The sequence below is a fragment of the Orcinus orca genome, chromosome 4 (genome assembly GCF_937001465.1).
Source record: "Orcinus orca chromosome 4, mOrcOrc1.1, whole genome shotgun sequence".
Taxonomy (NCBI): domain Eukaryota; kingdom Metazoa; phylum Chordata; class Mammalia; order Artiodactyla; family Delphinidae; genus Orcinus; species Orcinus orca.
This window is the reverse complement of record NC_064562.1, coordinates 6215889-6233531: the sequence shown is the minus strand read 5'-3', so window position 1 is coordinate 6233531 and position 17643 is coordinate 6215889. Positions and strand designations below refer to the sequence as shown.

At 37.0% G+C, this 17643-nt stretch overlaps 1 protein-coding gene across 4 annotated transcripts in view; it reads left to right on the top strand.

Moving 5' to 3' along the window:
- Positions 1–16108, top strand: part of FSTL5 (follistatin like 5) — a 680376-nt gene extending 664268 nt beyond the window's left edge. For all 4 annotated transcript variants that reach the window (XM_004266153.3, XM_004266154.3, XM_012531687.3 and 1 more), the window contains one exon: positions 13563–16108. In XM_004266153.3, the coding sequence (XP_004266201.1) occupies positions 13563–14265 (703 nt within the window). In that variant the 3' untranslated portion in view covers positions 14266–16108. The remainder of the gene's footprint in view (positions 1–13562) is intronic.
- The last annotated feature ends 1535 nt before the right edge of the window (positions 16109–17643 follow it).

Sequence of the window (17643 nt, the reverse complement as noted above, 5' to 3'; positions counted from 1 at the left end):
TAAATTATAGTCCCTCATTATTAATTCACAGGTCAACTGTTCAAGCAAAATTGTTTCTGAGTTTATATTAAACTAAAAGGAGCATAAAAATTATTTCTTTCTTGTGGTCTTCATAAACAGATTTAACAGGTACTAGGTAATAAGTGCAATACAAACGTCTTACCAAGTAGATAAGTGAAGCTGCGATTGGATTGTAATACACCGTAATGTGCTTTCAGTCCACAGGTCCTTTCCAAGGCAGCACCATGGCTAAAAAGCTGTGCATGTGAAAGCTCATACTCTGTTCTCTAAGAAAGAAACAGGTTGCATTATAGTGTGACGTATTTTCAAAAAATTAAATAAACTCCTTAGGGCACTTTAGAGAATAGCATCTAGGCCTCCTGCAGGGAATGCTATACTCAGATTGCCTGCTTTTTTTTTTTTTTTAATACGGTCAGCTAGAGGAAATTGAGAGCAGGCAGTACAGGCTGCCCTAAGGCCCAGTGTAGAAGCTCAGATTCCCTGAGCTATGCTGGTACCTCCACACGTTTGCTTAGCCTCCTTGGATTCCTAGCTTTACTTTCTTCAGAATAATTCCAAATCTAGCTCGTTTCCTGAATATTCTGGCAATATAAATAAGAAAATTGGTTCTGGACTCTTAAGAAGATCCTTATTAACACAGAGGAAAATCTCGTTTTCCTGTTCAGAAATCTCATGAACATCATTAATTAAACAGCAATAACAGTAATAGTAGATAGTCTTTAGTATTCTGCCAGGCAGTCTACTGGGTACCTTATATACAACATTTAAAGTGTTCTCAATAGTCCTTCAAACAAGGAATTTATAGGCATTAATAGAGAATGAAAAATGGGAATTATATAATGCCAACCAAAGGACAGCCTGCTGGAACTGAGCAGAACCTCACCAAGCAGTTCTTGGATGAGATCACAGAATTCAGGACCAGGTTTCTAATTTCAAGGACTAGAGGTTAGTATCTACAAGTACCCAGGGATGGTCAGAATCCCAGTAACTTACGCTGGCCCACTAGAATGCATAAAAGATGGAGGAAAAGAGTAGAATGTACAGTTATTGACAATGAGAATTTTAAGAGGTATTTGTGAAAAGATATTAATTGAAAAAAAATGAGAGAACAATCAAGCCAAGTATTTTAGGTAGAGGCAACTGTGAGCTCAGTTATTGATCAGAAATCCTTCTGGCATGTTTGAGGTACAGTCCGCAGGCCACTGCAACTCTAGAGAGAGGAGACAGGTTTAGGGAAGAAGAGTCAATTACATTTTATTCTAAGTGCGATAGAAGCCATTAAAAGTTTTGATCAGGGCTTCCCTGGTGGCGCAGTGGTTGAGAGTCCGCCTGCCGATGCAGGGGACACGGGCTCGTGCCCCGGTCCGGGAAGATCCCACATGCCGCGGAGCGGCTGGGCCCGTGAGCCATGGCCGCTGAGCCTGCGCATCCGGAGCCTGTGCTGCGCAACGGGAGAGGCCACAGCAGTGAGAGGCCCGCATACCGCAAAAAAAAAAAAAAGAAAGAAAAAGAAATTAGTAATTCTATATATAGTAAAAAAAAATCAGGAGATGTAATGGAAAAAAGAATTGATTAACATTAACAACTAAAAAGGTAAAATATCTATGTATACGTTCGAGACGACTTTTTCATGATATAGCAATTAAAAATGAATCAAATAAATAGAAACACATACAGTATTCCTTTTAAATATGTTAAAATTCAATTAGTTAATGTATAAATTTAATACATCCCCTGAAAATATTAACATTTTTAAATTAGATAAATTCTAAAATGTAAGATAAAAATGCTAGTCATGTTTTAACTTGATAAACTGACGGCAAAGTTTATGGAACACCACACATAAAAAATGTAGCCAATAAATTTTGAGAAAAAATTGTGAAAGATTCATTTTCTTGGATATTTATATGTATTTATAGGCTCAATAAATAAAATAGTGTAAAACTTATATGTGAAGAGAACGCTCATGAAGTAAATAGAACATTCAGGTATAGACTAAATGCATGTCAGCCAACAAGCGGCATTCCAAATCAGTAGGAAGTGATGGCCTATTCAATAAATTGTGTACTAATAGATAGCTATGTCAAGAAAAACAACAACATTTGAACCATTACTGTATATAGTATATTGTTATAATAATGGTCTCCAGTGAATAGTCTCCCAGTATCAATGGTTTTGGGTAATCCCCTCAAACGTTGACCCTAGGCTTGGCTATATCATTTCTTAATGTCAGTGGGACCTAAGCAAACATGAGGCAAGCAGAGAGTTGACTATTTAGAGCTTCCCTTCTTAGAACGCCACAGTCACCTTGCGAGGAAGTCTTGTGTAGCATCCTCGAGGATAGAAAACCACACTGAAAGAGGGAGGCCAACCCGTCCCAGTTTTCCTTGCTGAGCTCAGCCACCAACGAACCCAGCAGTTGAATGAAGCCACATTGAGTATATGGAGTAAGTAAAATATTGTGGCTCATACTTCAGCTTCCTGGGAATGACTCTAAAGCAGTAAATATACTACAGACAGCTATGGGGACGTATCTTTCAAATGTAGTGTTGAAAGAGGAAAACTAAGACACAACATGAGATATATGCCATATCATCATCATTTATATAAATAAAAATGCAAAAACAAAACAAAACTCTTGCCTTTCCCTCTTTCCCTTACTCTTACATACCCAAGAACACACACACAGGATAATTTTTTTTAATACTAAGTCCAAATAAATTTCAGAACATATATTATAATCCCTTAACCTGTCAAGCAGTAATTATTCACGCAGCTTTAGTCTTGTCTGAAGAAAATGTAAACATAATGGGAAAATAATAATACAGCTACTAGTATTAATCATGTTTGTAACTTTTACTGCATATTTCTATCTCAGTTCCATTAATTTAACAAAACACTATGGACCGAGTGGCTTAAATGACAAAAATTTATTTCTTACTCTTCTAGAGGCTGGGAAGTCCTGACGGTCATAGTGAGGACCCTCTTCCTGGTTTGCAGACTGTCATCTTCTTGCTGTGTCCTCCCATGGCAGGGAGAGAGATCACCTTTCTAAGAAGTGTCTCCTCTTATAAGGGCACTAATCTCATTCACAAGGGCTCTATCCATGACCTAATTTCCTCCTAAAGGCTTGACTTCCAACTAGCATCGCATTGGGGATTAGGGCTTCGACATATGAATGGGGGGGGAGGGCACATTTCAGTCATAGCATTCCACTCCTACCTCCTCAAAATTAATGTCCTCCTCAAGTGCAAAATGCACTCATTCATACCAATAGCCCCAAAAGTCTGAACTCATTCTAGCATTTCAAGTTTAAAGTCCAGAGTCTCATCTAAATATCACCTAAATTAGATTTGGTGGAGACTCAGGGTATGGTTCATACTGATGCAAAATTCCCCTCTTGTTGTGAACCTGTGAAATCAAACAAGTTATGTGCTTCCAAAATACAGTGGTGGGACAGGCACAGAATAGACACTTCATTCCAAAAGGGAGTACAAAGAGAGAAGGGAGTGGTGATGATGAGTCCCAAGCAACTCTAAAATGCAGCATGGCAAACTCCATGAGATTCTGGAGTCTCAAGAATATACCCTTTGGCTAGATGCTGTGGCTTCCAGACCCACTGGAGTGGCAGTTCTGCCCCCTGCAGCTCTGCAGAGCTCTGGGTGGTCCTGTTCCTGAAGCTCTGGGTGATGTGTCACATCTTTTCAGTCCTAGGATGTGGCCCTGATAATCCTTGAATCACCTCTGGAGCCATTCACCCTTTGCCTTGAAGAATAATGCATGTCCACAGCTGAATAGCTGTATGGTCTCATCCTTTAAAATTCGAGAAGTCAGACAATCTCCCTTCACTCCATCCCATCTCCATCTCCTTTAGTTCAGACTGGCCGTGTTCTTCCTGGTGACTGATTCGTTCTGTGGTCCCACCCATGCTAATCTCCTTATCAAATGGTCAGTCTTCCACACACTTAATGTTCTCTTCTGAACATGCATTCTCATTTTTTGTATTATGGACACAAAAAACTCTCCACATCTTTATGTTCTGGCTCCTTTAGCTTAATGATTCCTTCTTCAATTCATCTCTCTTCTCATATTTTTACTATAAACAGTGATGAGGAACCAAGCCACTCCTTTAGAACTTTGCTTACGAATCTCCTCAGCTGAACATCTAAAACTTCATCATTCCCACGTTCTGTCTTCCATAAGACACTAGAACACTAACAGAACTTAACCGAGTTCTTTGCATATAACAGAAGTCACCTTTCCTCTGGTTTCCAATAATACTTCCTCAGTACCACCTGAGACTTCATCAGAATGGCTTCTACCATTCATATCTCCACATTCTGCTCATGATTTTTGGTGTATTCTTTAAGAAGACAGAGACTTTCTCTCCTTTTTTATTTCTGGGGCTTCATGAGGCTTGCCTTTAGCATTCCCTCCATGCCAATATTGGCTGTTTCTCACATGTACATCAAAACTATCCCAGCCTCTACCCATCGCTCAGCTCCAAAGTTGCTTCCACACTTTTACAGCAGCATCCCTACTTGTGGTACCAAGGTCTGTCTTAGTCAGTTCATGCTGTCTTAACAAAATACCAGAGCCTGGGTGGCTTAAACAACAGAAATGTATTTGTCACAGTTCTAGACGCCGGGAAGTCAGAGACCAGGGTGTCAGCATAGCGAGGTTCTGGTAAGGACCCTCTTCTTGGTTTGCAGACTGCCGTCTTCTTGTGTGCTCACATGGCAGAGACAGCGAGACAGATCGTCTGTCTCATGTCTCTTCTTATAAGGCGACTAATCTCATTCATGGAGGCTCCTCCCTCATGACCTAATTCTTCCCAAAGTCTCCTCCAAATACCATCACATGGGGAATTAGGGCTTCAGCATGTGAATTTGGAGGGAGGTGAAGGATATGAGGCACACACATTCAGTACACAGGAGTTAGTAAAAATATTTTACTAGTAACTGGAGGTTAGAGACATTTTCTACAACTTTACCAGAAGAAAATGTTATACAAAGAAGAAATCGTTTCAGGAAGAAAAAGCAAGAATCTTTCCTTCGCCCAACTTGCACAGTTACGCATTTTTTCCTTATCAATTGTCAAATGATCTCAATTAGAAAAACTGTGTATGTTACAATTCTCACTGCAGGCAGCTCCATGCATTCACTAGACTTGAGACTCTCGGATTCCTCAGCCGAGGAAACCTGTGCTGCTCTTTGGCAAAACCTTTACCCTCCTCCACCTTGCTCTGTCCCAGGGGTCTGGCCAATGAGAAACCTGGCTGGAGGTTGCATGCAGAAGGTGGGACCAGAGCGTATTATCCCCACTACGCACCCCCCAGCACCTTGTCTACTGATTTCTAGGAAACCAGATGTTTCTTAAAATGGGAAGTCCCAGATCCTCACACGACATACCCCTCTCCACCTAACTCCTTCCTTCCAGGACACAGCAGTGACAACAGCCTTACTGTTGTGCTCCACACATTACTGCACTATCACTTGCAGTCAATTTACATTGCTTTGTAAACAGTCTCTTTGATTTATTCTAATTAGAATTTGCACTTTTCCTTCTGGGATGCAGACTGAAATGAGCTCTCTCTTCCACTGAAAGCCTAGCATAACAAAAGTTAGTAGCTGTAGCAAATTAGTAGTTGTAACCCATCTTTTCTTTGCAGAGTTTCCCCAAATACTCTTTGCAAGTCAAGGGACATAATTATAAGCACCCACTACTTGACATAATTACCTTAAGGATAGGAACCATTTATTTACTCTCCATTTCCTTCCTAAGGTTTTATGAAGTGTACTGCACACAGTAGGCTGTGAATTATTACTGAATGTGATCACGTAGCCTCTAGAACCCAAATCATGCCTAACCTGGTTCCTCAGGGAACCGGTTTTTCACTTCCTTTTCTCTCTTACAGTACACAGTGGACACTTGGGTAATATTTTTTGATTGTTTAATAAGATTCTAATTTGTTCATGTCTTTGTTTTATCTCCCTTTTCTCTTCCCACCTCTGTGCTCACAAATTATCTCTCACTCTTCTAATTACTAACTCCACTTCTGTTATGTCACCTCTGATCCGTTTACCAACTCTTACGTGAAACACATCCTCTTCAGAGGAACAGGTAAGGTCAGGGAAGCTGCTATTTTCAGGTTGTTTTCCAAAAAAAAGTTAGGGAGAGCCACCAATCTTTTAAAATGCCATCTTAATGCATAGTTGTCATGTTTTTCCTTAAGCTGTTAAGCTCTTCAGAAAAAAGTGGAGGGCTTTGGTATTTGAAGTACGGTCTGTAGTCCATGTGGTGTGCACAGAATTCTTAATAAATCTGTTTTTTTTCTGTATGCCCTGGTTACTCACTAGAAGTGATAGAACTTTAGACACTATATTAATTCTGTCAAGCGATTAGACATCCTGAATATAATAAAATTAAGTTATGTATTTATGTCTCAGTTTTTCCTAGAAGAATCAAGCTCCCTACACAACAGAAAAATAAGATACCAGAGAAGGAAGACAATAGGGGATTTAGGGATCAGTAATACATTCTACTTCATTTTTTAAGAAAAAAAATTAAAAATGAAAGTAGGGAAGAAGTAATGTAGCTAAAATCTTTAATACAGAATTTGCACAACATACTTATAAAAGTCAGGAAGGAGGGCATCCTGGTGTTCATTTCAGCTTTTCAACCTGTGTGTTGAAAACAGAAAACTTCAAAGTATTATCATTTCTCAAACACATCTAAGCATTAGGCCAATTCAGAAACCGTCCTTGCTCTCGTTATAAATCTTTACTAAATGTGTCAATTCCACTTCTTCTGTGTTTCACCTCTTTCGAATGTGAATGTGACCACTCTTTAGGAACAGGTGTATTTTACTGAGCTGTTTATGTGAAATTCAGATAAAAACTAAATCCTCTGGTACTTGAGTAGGAACAGCATTCAGTCTTTTATTACAGGGGTCAGTCTGGGATAATAGGAAACAACTAAATATAAAGGAATCCATAAACTAGTGAATGATGACTCATGTCAGCTTTATGGTTTGTGTCGATGAAAACTCTGTGCTGGCTGTTAACACACTGGGGGATATTTCAACAGCACATTATGTGTGAGGGTCTATATATTAATTGCAAGGAGAGGAGATTATCATTTTACTTTCTTATCTGTTAAGCATTTCTTACCTTCCAGTTGGAAAAACAGGGTACTTATCATCCAGTTAGGAAAACAAAGTATTAATAATCCTGCTTGTCACTTTTTATGAAGTACTGATCATTTACTTGATCCTATGTTTTGGATTTAGATTTTCACAAGTAAAATCTCAATGCAACAAATTCCTATGGCTGTTCCAATTTTCTTGTTCTGAGATTTTATTTCAAAGAATATGCTTTCTACAATTGAGACATCAGAAAAGTTTGGGGAAATTCTTTTATTTAGATGTGGATTGCAGCAAGTTTTGGTTTTTTGTTTTTTTTTTTTTTAAACTAATAAGGCATAGTGTCTGGCAAAACCAATACTCAAATACACCCAATCTCCACTTACTGCTTTCCATTTGCATCCATTGATATACATGGAAAGACTAGTTTTAAAATCTGGGGAGGTGCAGATGACAGAGTTTGAGGAAAGAGATCATACAGGAATGGAGAGGGAGCTTCAGAAACATTTCCCAGGGAGAAACCATAATTCAAAAAGACACATGCACCCCAGTGTTCACTGCAGCACTATTTACAATAGCCAGGACATGGAGGCAACATAAATGTCCATCAACAGAGGAATGGATAAAGAAGATGTGGTACATTTATACAATGGAATATTACTCAGCCATAAAAAAGAACAAAATAATACCATTTGCAGAAACATGGATGGACCTAGAGATTGTCATACTGAGTGAAGTTAAGTCAGACAGAGAAAGACAAATATCATATGATATCGCTTATATGTGGAATCTAAAAAAAAAGGGTACAAATGAACTTATTTACAAAACAGAAATAAAGGCACAGATGTAAAAAAATAAACTTATGGTCAGGGAGGAAAGCGGGGGAGGGATAAACTGGGAGATTGGGATTAATATATACACACTACTATATAAAAAATAAAAAACTAATAAGGACCCACTGTATAGCACAGGGGACTCTACTCAGTACTCTGTAATGGCCTATATGGGAAAAGAATCAAAAAAAAAGGAACGGATATATGTATAAGTATAACTGATTCAGTTTGCTGTGCACCTGAAACTAACACAACAATGTAAATCAACTATACTCCAATAAAAATTAAAGAAAAAAAAAAAAACAAAGAAACACTTCCTAGCTTGTAAGCTTGGTCCTTAGTGGTTAAGTATTAGAAGTCAGCTTTAATGAGAACTGTCCAGGTGGGGATCTGTGAGGACTCTGGGGAGAGGCAGCCCTGTATTATGATTCAGGAGATAAAATCATTGTTTTTCTGCAAATCTTTGGAGCACCTTTCACTCTAAGCTTTGGGGTATCACTACTCTTGGCACTGACCATGGCAGATTAATACAGGTCATTAATTACAATTATGAGATTCCTTCAGTAGTATCTCAGGTCATGGATTTGAAAGCAGGACAGGAGCAGAATATCATCACAGATTCTGTGGGGTGAGTGACTTAAAAGCTGCTTTGTGAGATTCTATTTGGGGGCTGTCTAGTGAAAGATATGGGGAAGTCATTCATTACTCAAATGCAAGAACTGTAGCCTGGTCTTGTGGGACGTGGAGGTCATGGCACAGTTAATCTTTATTAGGCTTCATGATGTTTCAGTCATGTTTCTCTCTAAGTATCTGTTCTTTTCCCCCTCTCTGCCAAATCACTTCCCTTGCAACGCTCCTGAATTGCCATGACACACTCTGACTGCACCTCTCCATGTCCTTAGAGATCCAGGTCCTAAAGTCAGCCACAAAATTTTCTGTTACTTTTAGTGAAAGTCCTTGAGTAAGACAGGTATCGATTCCAAATCCCATCATTTGTGCAGAGTTCAAAGTCACCCAGTACTCCATGGCCACCTGCTCCACACCCTCCCTAGGAACTGAAACAGCATCTCTAAGAGATGATGGAGTGAGCTCGGCTGCCCATGTTCCTAACATGAGCAATTTGGTGATTGGGCAAGGTGCGCACTGGACACAGATCCTGTTGACACAAGCAAAAGCAAGAATAAAAAGGTGAATTTCTATTATCAAAGTGACTGCTGTTGGGCTTCCCTGGTGGCACAGTGGTTGAGAATCTGCCTGCCAATGCAGGGAACATGGGTTCGAGCCCTGGTCTGGGAAGATCCCACATGCCGCGGAGCAACTAGGCCCGTGAGCCACAACTACTGAGCCTGCGTGTCTGGAGCCTGTGCTCCGCAACAAAAGAGTCCGCGATAGTGAGAGGCCTGCGCACTGCAATGAAGAGTGGCCCCGCTTGCCACAACTAGAGAAAGCCCTCGCACAGAAACGAAGACCCAACACAGCCAATAATTAATTAATTAATTTTTTTTAAAAAAGTGACCGCTGTTGAATTCACAAATGCATAAATCTCATCACATTTGGGTAATACCATGTGCTTATTTTTAACATTGTGGGAATACTGGCTATACAAAAATATTAATCATTTGTTTTTGTTTTTCCATCCATGGATTATAATAGTCTGTTGTCCCATAGGAGATATTATATTTGATACATAATGGGAAAATGATGCTACTTAACGTATAAAGCATGGACATGTTCTGCTTGTTGAGAATATACTGTTTTACTGGTAATAAACACGCATTTATTCTCATTCTCAAAACAAGGTACTTTTATCCTCTTCATGCCGATGAGGAAACTGAAACTCATGGAAGTCAAGGACCTTATATGAGTCAAGGACTTTATATGAGGTCACATGTCTATTATATTGAAAAACTGGGTCATGAAACTAAATCAGCTCAGATTGAAAACACTTACTTCATCCAAACAAGTTCTCTGAATGTGAATCACCTCATGACCTCACTTAAAGCATAAAAATAGTAATTAAAGTTGAATCTTTTTATAAAATTTATAATGAACTAGATTGATTAAACACTCAGAAAAAGAAAATAATTTGGTAAAGGAAAGAAGGCTCTCACTCGCCTCACCAAATCTGGCAACAGATCCACACAGTGCCGTGCGGAGAGGTTACAATTTCCTAGTTACTTTATTTCCCAACTACACGAAGTCATTTCAAGAATAAGTTTTAACTCTCTCATTTCTCATAGTCTGCAACTTCCTACACACATTCTGACAGATATTAGACAAACTATGTTAGGCCTAGTACTATGCAGGATTTTATTATACTAAGCAGGCATGAAAGTTGAGAGCCTAGCATAGTAAATATTAATCACAGACTAATGAACAGTGGGAGACTTCAGAACATCAATCTGTACTGGGGGAAATTTTGAATTAGAGACACCACTTCCTACCAATAAATCAGTAGTGAAAAATTGAAGCTTTCTCAATGCATCTGTTTACGTAGCTAGATCTCTAGTCCTAAAGGAGCATACAGTATGGATGCCAAAGGGATGTAATTTTATCGCCCCACATGAGGCTTTTGCATTTTTAACGGAACCATTTTTTAAAATTTATTTACCTCCAAAAGAGGCTGGACTGTATCACAGGAAAGTTGAGTTCATTCTTCAGTATCGGAGTTAAACTAGTTCATGAGTGGTTAGAGCTTGTCTCCTTCTTCCTCTTTAGCGTTCAAACACCATTGTCTAAAGGGAGCAGAAGACCCCAGGTTAAGAGGAGAATTGAAATGCCAAGACTTGACTGGTTTATGGCTTTTATTAAATGTGCAAATTACTGCTTTTGCCTCTGAGCACTTATACCATATATAACAAAAAAAAAGACAGTATCTTCCATCATAATTAACAATTCCATTAATGACATCAGACACAATGATACATCTCCACACTTACATGTCCTTAATGACTGTCAATGAATGGAAGTACGTCCCTTTCCAGTAGCCCAAGTTCATTATTTATTAAGACAAGTATGAGAGTGGGTAGTGATAATTAGGATTTTATGATATTTTTGATGCCGATAATACAAAAGTAATGAGACTCAGTTTTCAGTTTGAGGGCTTTTGTTTGTTTGCTTATTCTTTAACATTCAGGTAGTATTTAAAACCTGCACTAGGTATTCATATTTTAATGGGAGCATTTAAAAGTGATTGTTAACAATATAAAGGTCTCTTCATACCATTGTAATCAGGACTGAAATTGTATCCTGAATAGGTATAGTATGAGCTTTGTTTACTGAAAGGACACAAGCACAGTTATTAGGGACACAATAAAAAATAAAGATCCCCTAAGTCAACCAGAAATGGTGCATGTCATTTTGAAATACAATAGAAATATTACTTTCAAAATGATTACTTTATTCCATTTCAAATATATATATATATATATATATAAAGTAATAGGTACTAAGTAATAGTATTACAGAATACTATAATTAAGCATTAATCACTAACAGTTTTTCAATTCACTCAAAATTTCTAGACTCATTGAAAGCAGGGCGAGTTATGTTCACCTCCAGTATATTCCCAGTTCTTTGGGTTTAGTGGTTGTTCAGTAAATATTTAAGATATCTTTTTAAAGGAGTAGATATACATGGTAGCTTTTCTTTTGTGTAGAAGAATTTGTACTCTCTCCAGTGACAGCAGTCTCTTCACAAATGTTCAAATATATCTAAAGTTATGATATAGTTTCCTAAGTCTGTGTAATGCAATAACATAGAAGCAGTTACAGTCTTATGTCTATTTTAGTAAAATATTTGTGCTTATGTACTTCATGCCTTACATAATACAACACTGATTCTTTGAAAACATTCACCTTATTTTGTCTAGGATATTAAAGGTCTGTGTTTATTTATATTTTGAGCTTTCCATGTGATTATGTTTAAAATTTTAAGGATTATTACACTGAATGCACCATATTTCTGTATTATGTGTGGAAATGGTAACTTTGTTTACAAAAATTAAACTTTAAGAATTAGTATACTGAAAATGAATTGTACAGGTGACAATAATAAAAATGGCTCTTTATAGAGTTTGTTTTGTTTTGCTTTGTTTTAATACTCACAGTAAAGTCATCTTAATTTTTTTCATTTAGGAGTACAGTCAATGTAACATAACAATACTTTTCTGATCTTTATTTTTAAGGAATTTCTGGAAATATTAGGAGGTGTTTTAATCAATATTATTAACAAAAACAAAATAAAAGTCCTTTACAATTCTGTTGTCCAATATGCATTTTGGATATAATTGTGTATAGTAGTTTCTATCTCATTTTATCTTATTTAACCTACTTATTTTTGCTAGGAAGCCACTGATGTTATAGGTCAGTGTTTCAAAATGTATTTATACCCTGCAAACAAACAAAAAAACCCACCAGATAGATTTACCCTTGTCACAGGGACTTTTGATAATTTACAGCTAGCATTCAGGACCAAAAGCACTGAAGTAATCAAAGAGGTCACCAAAACATATTTTAAAATATATTTATTTTTTTGATTGAATTTAATAGAAAAATGCCATAAATCTCCAAAGTTCATCATTGTTCAATATAAAATAACCGATACAATGCAGGTATGTCATTAAAAATTATAATAGTATTTGCTTGGCAAGGATGAAAATTTTAACTTGTATTTGAAATTTATAATAAAATAAATGTTAAAAGCGTAAAGGTAGTTAATCAAGATGATCCTAAAGTGGAATAAATAGAAGGGTAATAGTTTTATACCCCTCCCGAAAAAAATCTCCATCTATTAGGGTAGAGAGGCAGCTTAAAATGAGGACATATACACACTAACAAACGTAGTAAGGTAGATAGCTAGTGGGAAGCAGCCGCATGGCACAGGGATATTGGCTCGGTGCTTTGTGACAGCCTGGAGGGGTGGGATAGGGAGGGTGGGAGGGAGGGAGACGCAAGAGGGAAGAGATATGGGAACATATGTATATGTATAACTGATTCACTTTGTTATAAAGCAGAAACTAACACACCATTGTAAAGCAATTGTACCCCAATAAAGATGTTAAAAAAAAAAAAAGAAAAATAGGGATAATTATCTAAATAGTGATGACTGTCAGATTTATTTGAAGGTCATAAACAATATAAGAAGTAAATGAAGTGCGTGAAAGCGATACATATTCAAGGCTTTTATTCTTGCTGGCTTTCTAGCAGTTAACAAAGTTGATTCAGTATCAGTAGGTTTAGAGACGTGCAAAATAGTGTTTACTTTTTGACCCTCTAGAGTAAAAATAAAATGTGTTGTTCCAATTAACTAGATATATCACTTTTAATTATTTTGCTTTCTACAGCATGAGCTATAACTGTTTGGCTGTAATGAAAGGATGACCTAGAGGAAAGAGGAGGACAGCAAGATTGAAAGTTAATTCTAACACGATTGGGCCACCGGTTGCTGCATGGCCTGACAATTAATGCCTGGGCTGTGATGGCCCTTTCCACCTGCCCACAGTGCATTTTCTTCTGGTAACCACCCCGGAGCTTCCTGTCTAACTTTGGTTTTCATCTTTGCAGGTTTGGATTTATTCTTCATAAAGATGAAGCTGTACTACAAAAAATTGATCTTGAAACCATGTCATACGTCAAGACCATTAACTTGAAGGACTATAACTGTGTCCCTCAGTCGCTGGCGTATACACACTTGGGAGGATATTATTTTATTGGCTGTAAACCCAACAGCACTGGCATGGTTCCCCCACAGCTCTTGGTGGACAGTGTAACTGACTCGGTCATTGGGTTCAACAGTGATGTGACAGGCACTCCGTATGTCTCTCCGGATGGACACTATCTTGTCAGCATCAGTGACGTGAAAGGTCTTGTGAGGGTCCAGTACATCACCATCAGAGGAGAAATACAAGAGGCTTTTGATATTCACACAAACCTGCACATATCTGACCTGGCCTTTCAGCCATCCTTTACGGAAGCCCATCAGTACAACATCTACGGTAGTTCAAGCACACAGACTGATGTGCTCTTTGTGGAGCTCGCCTCTGGGAAGGTTAAGATGATAAAGAGTCTTAAGGAACCACTCAAGGCAGAGGAATGGCCTTGGAACCGGAAGAACAGGCAAATCCAGGACAGTGGCTTGTTTGGTCAATATCTGATGACGCCTTCCAAGGACTCTCTCTTTATACTAGATGGACGACTCAATAAGTTAAACTGTGAGATCACTGAAGTTAAGCAAGGAAATACAGTCGTCTGGGTTGGAGATGCCTAGGAGCCTATTAAACAATTATTAAGTGAAGAGCTTTCCAGTACACTGCACTTAATCCATGGTTTCAATTTACAACTTACATTGCTTAACTTTTCAAGTTTGTATCCTAGGCAAACATAAGTTACTTGGGTGGCCCAAATAAAATAGATTTTTTTTTTGGCAGAGAAATACACAATTAGTAATATTGGTTGATTAGAAATATTTAACACGATATTTAATGAGAAGCTATTATACATCAATTGCAAGAATCAGATCTATAGTTATGTTTTAAGCTAATAAAATAGGAATTTAAATACTTACAAATAACTGCAGGGAATTTGAAATGATTTTAAGCATCATTTCATTTTGAGGGTGATTTATCTATTTTTTTCTCTGTCCTTTTGGTATGCTTACACCAGAAATAAAAGGTGTTATGGAACCTTAAAATTCTTAATTCAAAATATTCTGTCCCATCCACTGTTTATAATCTTTTGTGCCTTGAAGGGAATGTCACAAGAAGAAAAGGAAGGCTAAAAACTGCATACTGACCGCCTACATCACTGTAAATTTCTTGTCATTAAAAGAGAAAAGTTGAATATCTCTTGCAACAAACCCAGTCTTCAGTCATTTGTCTAACCCTCAATGAAATGTCGTTTGAAGGCATAAGTTGGCCTAAGGTTGTACACAGGTGACAAACTCTGACACTCACTGTATAATCTGCAGCATGCTATGGAAAATGGGGAGGAAAAGAGGAAAATAATTATGGTGAAATGTTTGCAATGTATTCTCAACTCCTTTTGGTTTCAATCACTAGAGTGTATTATATTTTTAATGCAAGTTTGTCTGGGATGTCAACTGCTTACAAATGTCTATTATTAGTGGAATAGATTTTTTCTTTTCATGTAGTCCAGTGTTGCATCAGCAGGAACTTCCATTTCTAAAACAGAAGCATTATTTGTGTCTGCTTAGAGTAAACCACATATCGGGAAATTAATAACAGGAAGAAAAAACTGGCTAGAGAATTGATGAGTATTAGTGGTTTAGGAGAATTAGTAACAGAAATTGGGAATTAGGGGATAGCACCACAGTGGTGAGGAAAGATGTACTTCTCCATTGCCTTTGCTATTTAAATATAACCATCACAGGACTTCATTCCTTTATAACTTTCCTAAATGACTATTGTTTAACTCCTACATAATCCTTAAACAACTCTCTCACTATGTCCCGTAGTTTGAAACCTGACTAATCCTCTTATTTGCGACACTGCTTAGAAGTAAAAATTATTGCTTTTCTTTTTCAAGGCAAAGAAAAGGCTGGTAGAAGTGGATTAAAACTAGTGAGTTGGTTTATTAAAATAAGCAGATAATTATCCAGGCTTAAAGTAATAGCTTACATGTTTGGAGAACCTTTTTACTTATTTTTGTTTTATTGTTGCTAAAAATGCTAATGAGCTGTTGAAATGACCTCCATTTCCTGAAGGTAATCCAGTAAGGTCTTTTTTAAATACAAATTTTACTCAAGTTTAAATTGTGTAAAACTGCTTAGAAACCTGACATTTTATAGTGTGTAATATCTTATGTGTATATAGCATCCTGAACTGTGTGATACAGTAGATTACTTCTTAGCTTAAGGAATCATTATGGGAGGTAGATTTAATAAACAACAGAAATCAGCTTATGTTTCTACTTATCTGTTTTCCTTTCTAGCAATTTTCTCCTTTGGGATCATGAACCACATAAAGTGTCTGTGACCTAATGATTTAATGTTAAGTCTATCTCATATATCCTTCTTTGGTAGCTTACACCATGTGGGTGCTCTGTCTGTAGACATTGCTTGATAAAAGGAGAATAAACTTCTTACATTTTAACTCTTGAGAGTTCAGTCAGTGTTTTAATGTAAATGCCCATGTTTTGTTTTGTTTTCCTCCCTGTACTTCAAACATAGTCTGCTGTTCTGCATTATTTTTAAAGTGATGGGGTGGGGTAGAGGGCAGGTAAAGTGAGACCAATCAAGGAACGACCATTTAGCTTTATTATATCAATTCTAAGTTGCTCTATGCCTTCATATTCATGTGTAAAGCAAGGTATTTATCCTTTTAAGGTGTCTATGTCTTTAGAATCCCTTCTTATATATTAAAGAAATGAGTATCAGAATGGAACATAAAAGTAGACTCAAATCCTTTCCTTTCAACATCCTTACACTTCCAACCACACAAATACTGAGCCTTCTTTTTTAACAATGAAATATTCAAAATATTGACATTTGTGATTCTTTTAAAAAAGAAGGAAATGCAATAATATAATATTTTCTAAAGTAGATAATTATTTCTTCAACAGAATAAGAGCTGGCCGACAGGGCATCAGCATTACTCTATACGCGTCTTGATAAAAGTGTGTTGAAAATAATGATCTCATCAATAATGTGGGCATGTGTAAAAACTGAACGTTAAGAAAAGCCAAGATAAAAATGATAAGGTCATCGCTCTAAAAAGAAGCTATAACATCAAAGAGTAGATTTTTAATAGGCAAGAGAAAATAGTGAAGTGATAGCAAAAAAAAAAATAATATGATTTTGTTGCAAATTATCTGGTGATAATTTTGTGATATCAGTGAAGGGCATGAAGTAAGAAAAGGTGTGAAATCAAGAACAGAAATAGCATGTGGAGAGGTCCTTGAGCACAACTGACTAGAAAAAGTAAATATTTATGTAAAGAAGGTGATATCCATAACTCAAGAAAAAGGGGTTATGATCAGATTTGGGAGGGAGGGAAGTGAAGAATGGAGCGAATTTAAAGAGTTTAGGCTTAATCCAGACAGTAGGAACTCGGCAATAATTTTTAAAAAGAGAAATAACAGTGAAAACAACACTTTCAACATTCATTATTTTCTAATGAAATGAAGATTTGACAAGGGAAATTAGAGAAAGAGGTATCATTTGGGAGGCTACTGCAAAAAAAATGTAAGTTTGTGATCTTTAATATATGACAATTAAATTGAAAGTATATATTACAAGACAGGGCGTGTTAAGGAACCAGACTTGAGATGGCAACTGAATAAGTGTGTATGATAAAAAGAAACAAATCAACAGGTCTCAAATAGGACATCAGTGGTAAAAATAAAGTCATGAAAGAGAAGCAGATTTGGGTGTAAGAAGGAGGATTTAGATAAAAGACAAATAATACTGGACATGGGATATATTTCCATAGTAGTGTCATCATGTTTATGTAGCAAACCAATACAATTTTCAGGCATTATTCCACCTCCTGTTTAATGATATAAAAGTAAAGTAGAAGCACTTTTTAAAAAGTGCAATTTTAGAACCTTACCACCTTTAAGACTCCCACACAAAAATTCTTTGCAGGGTTTTCTTTTAAAAAATAAGTGAACTTGACTGATTTTACAT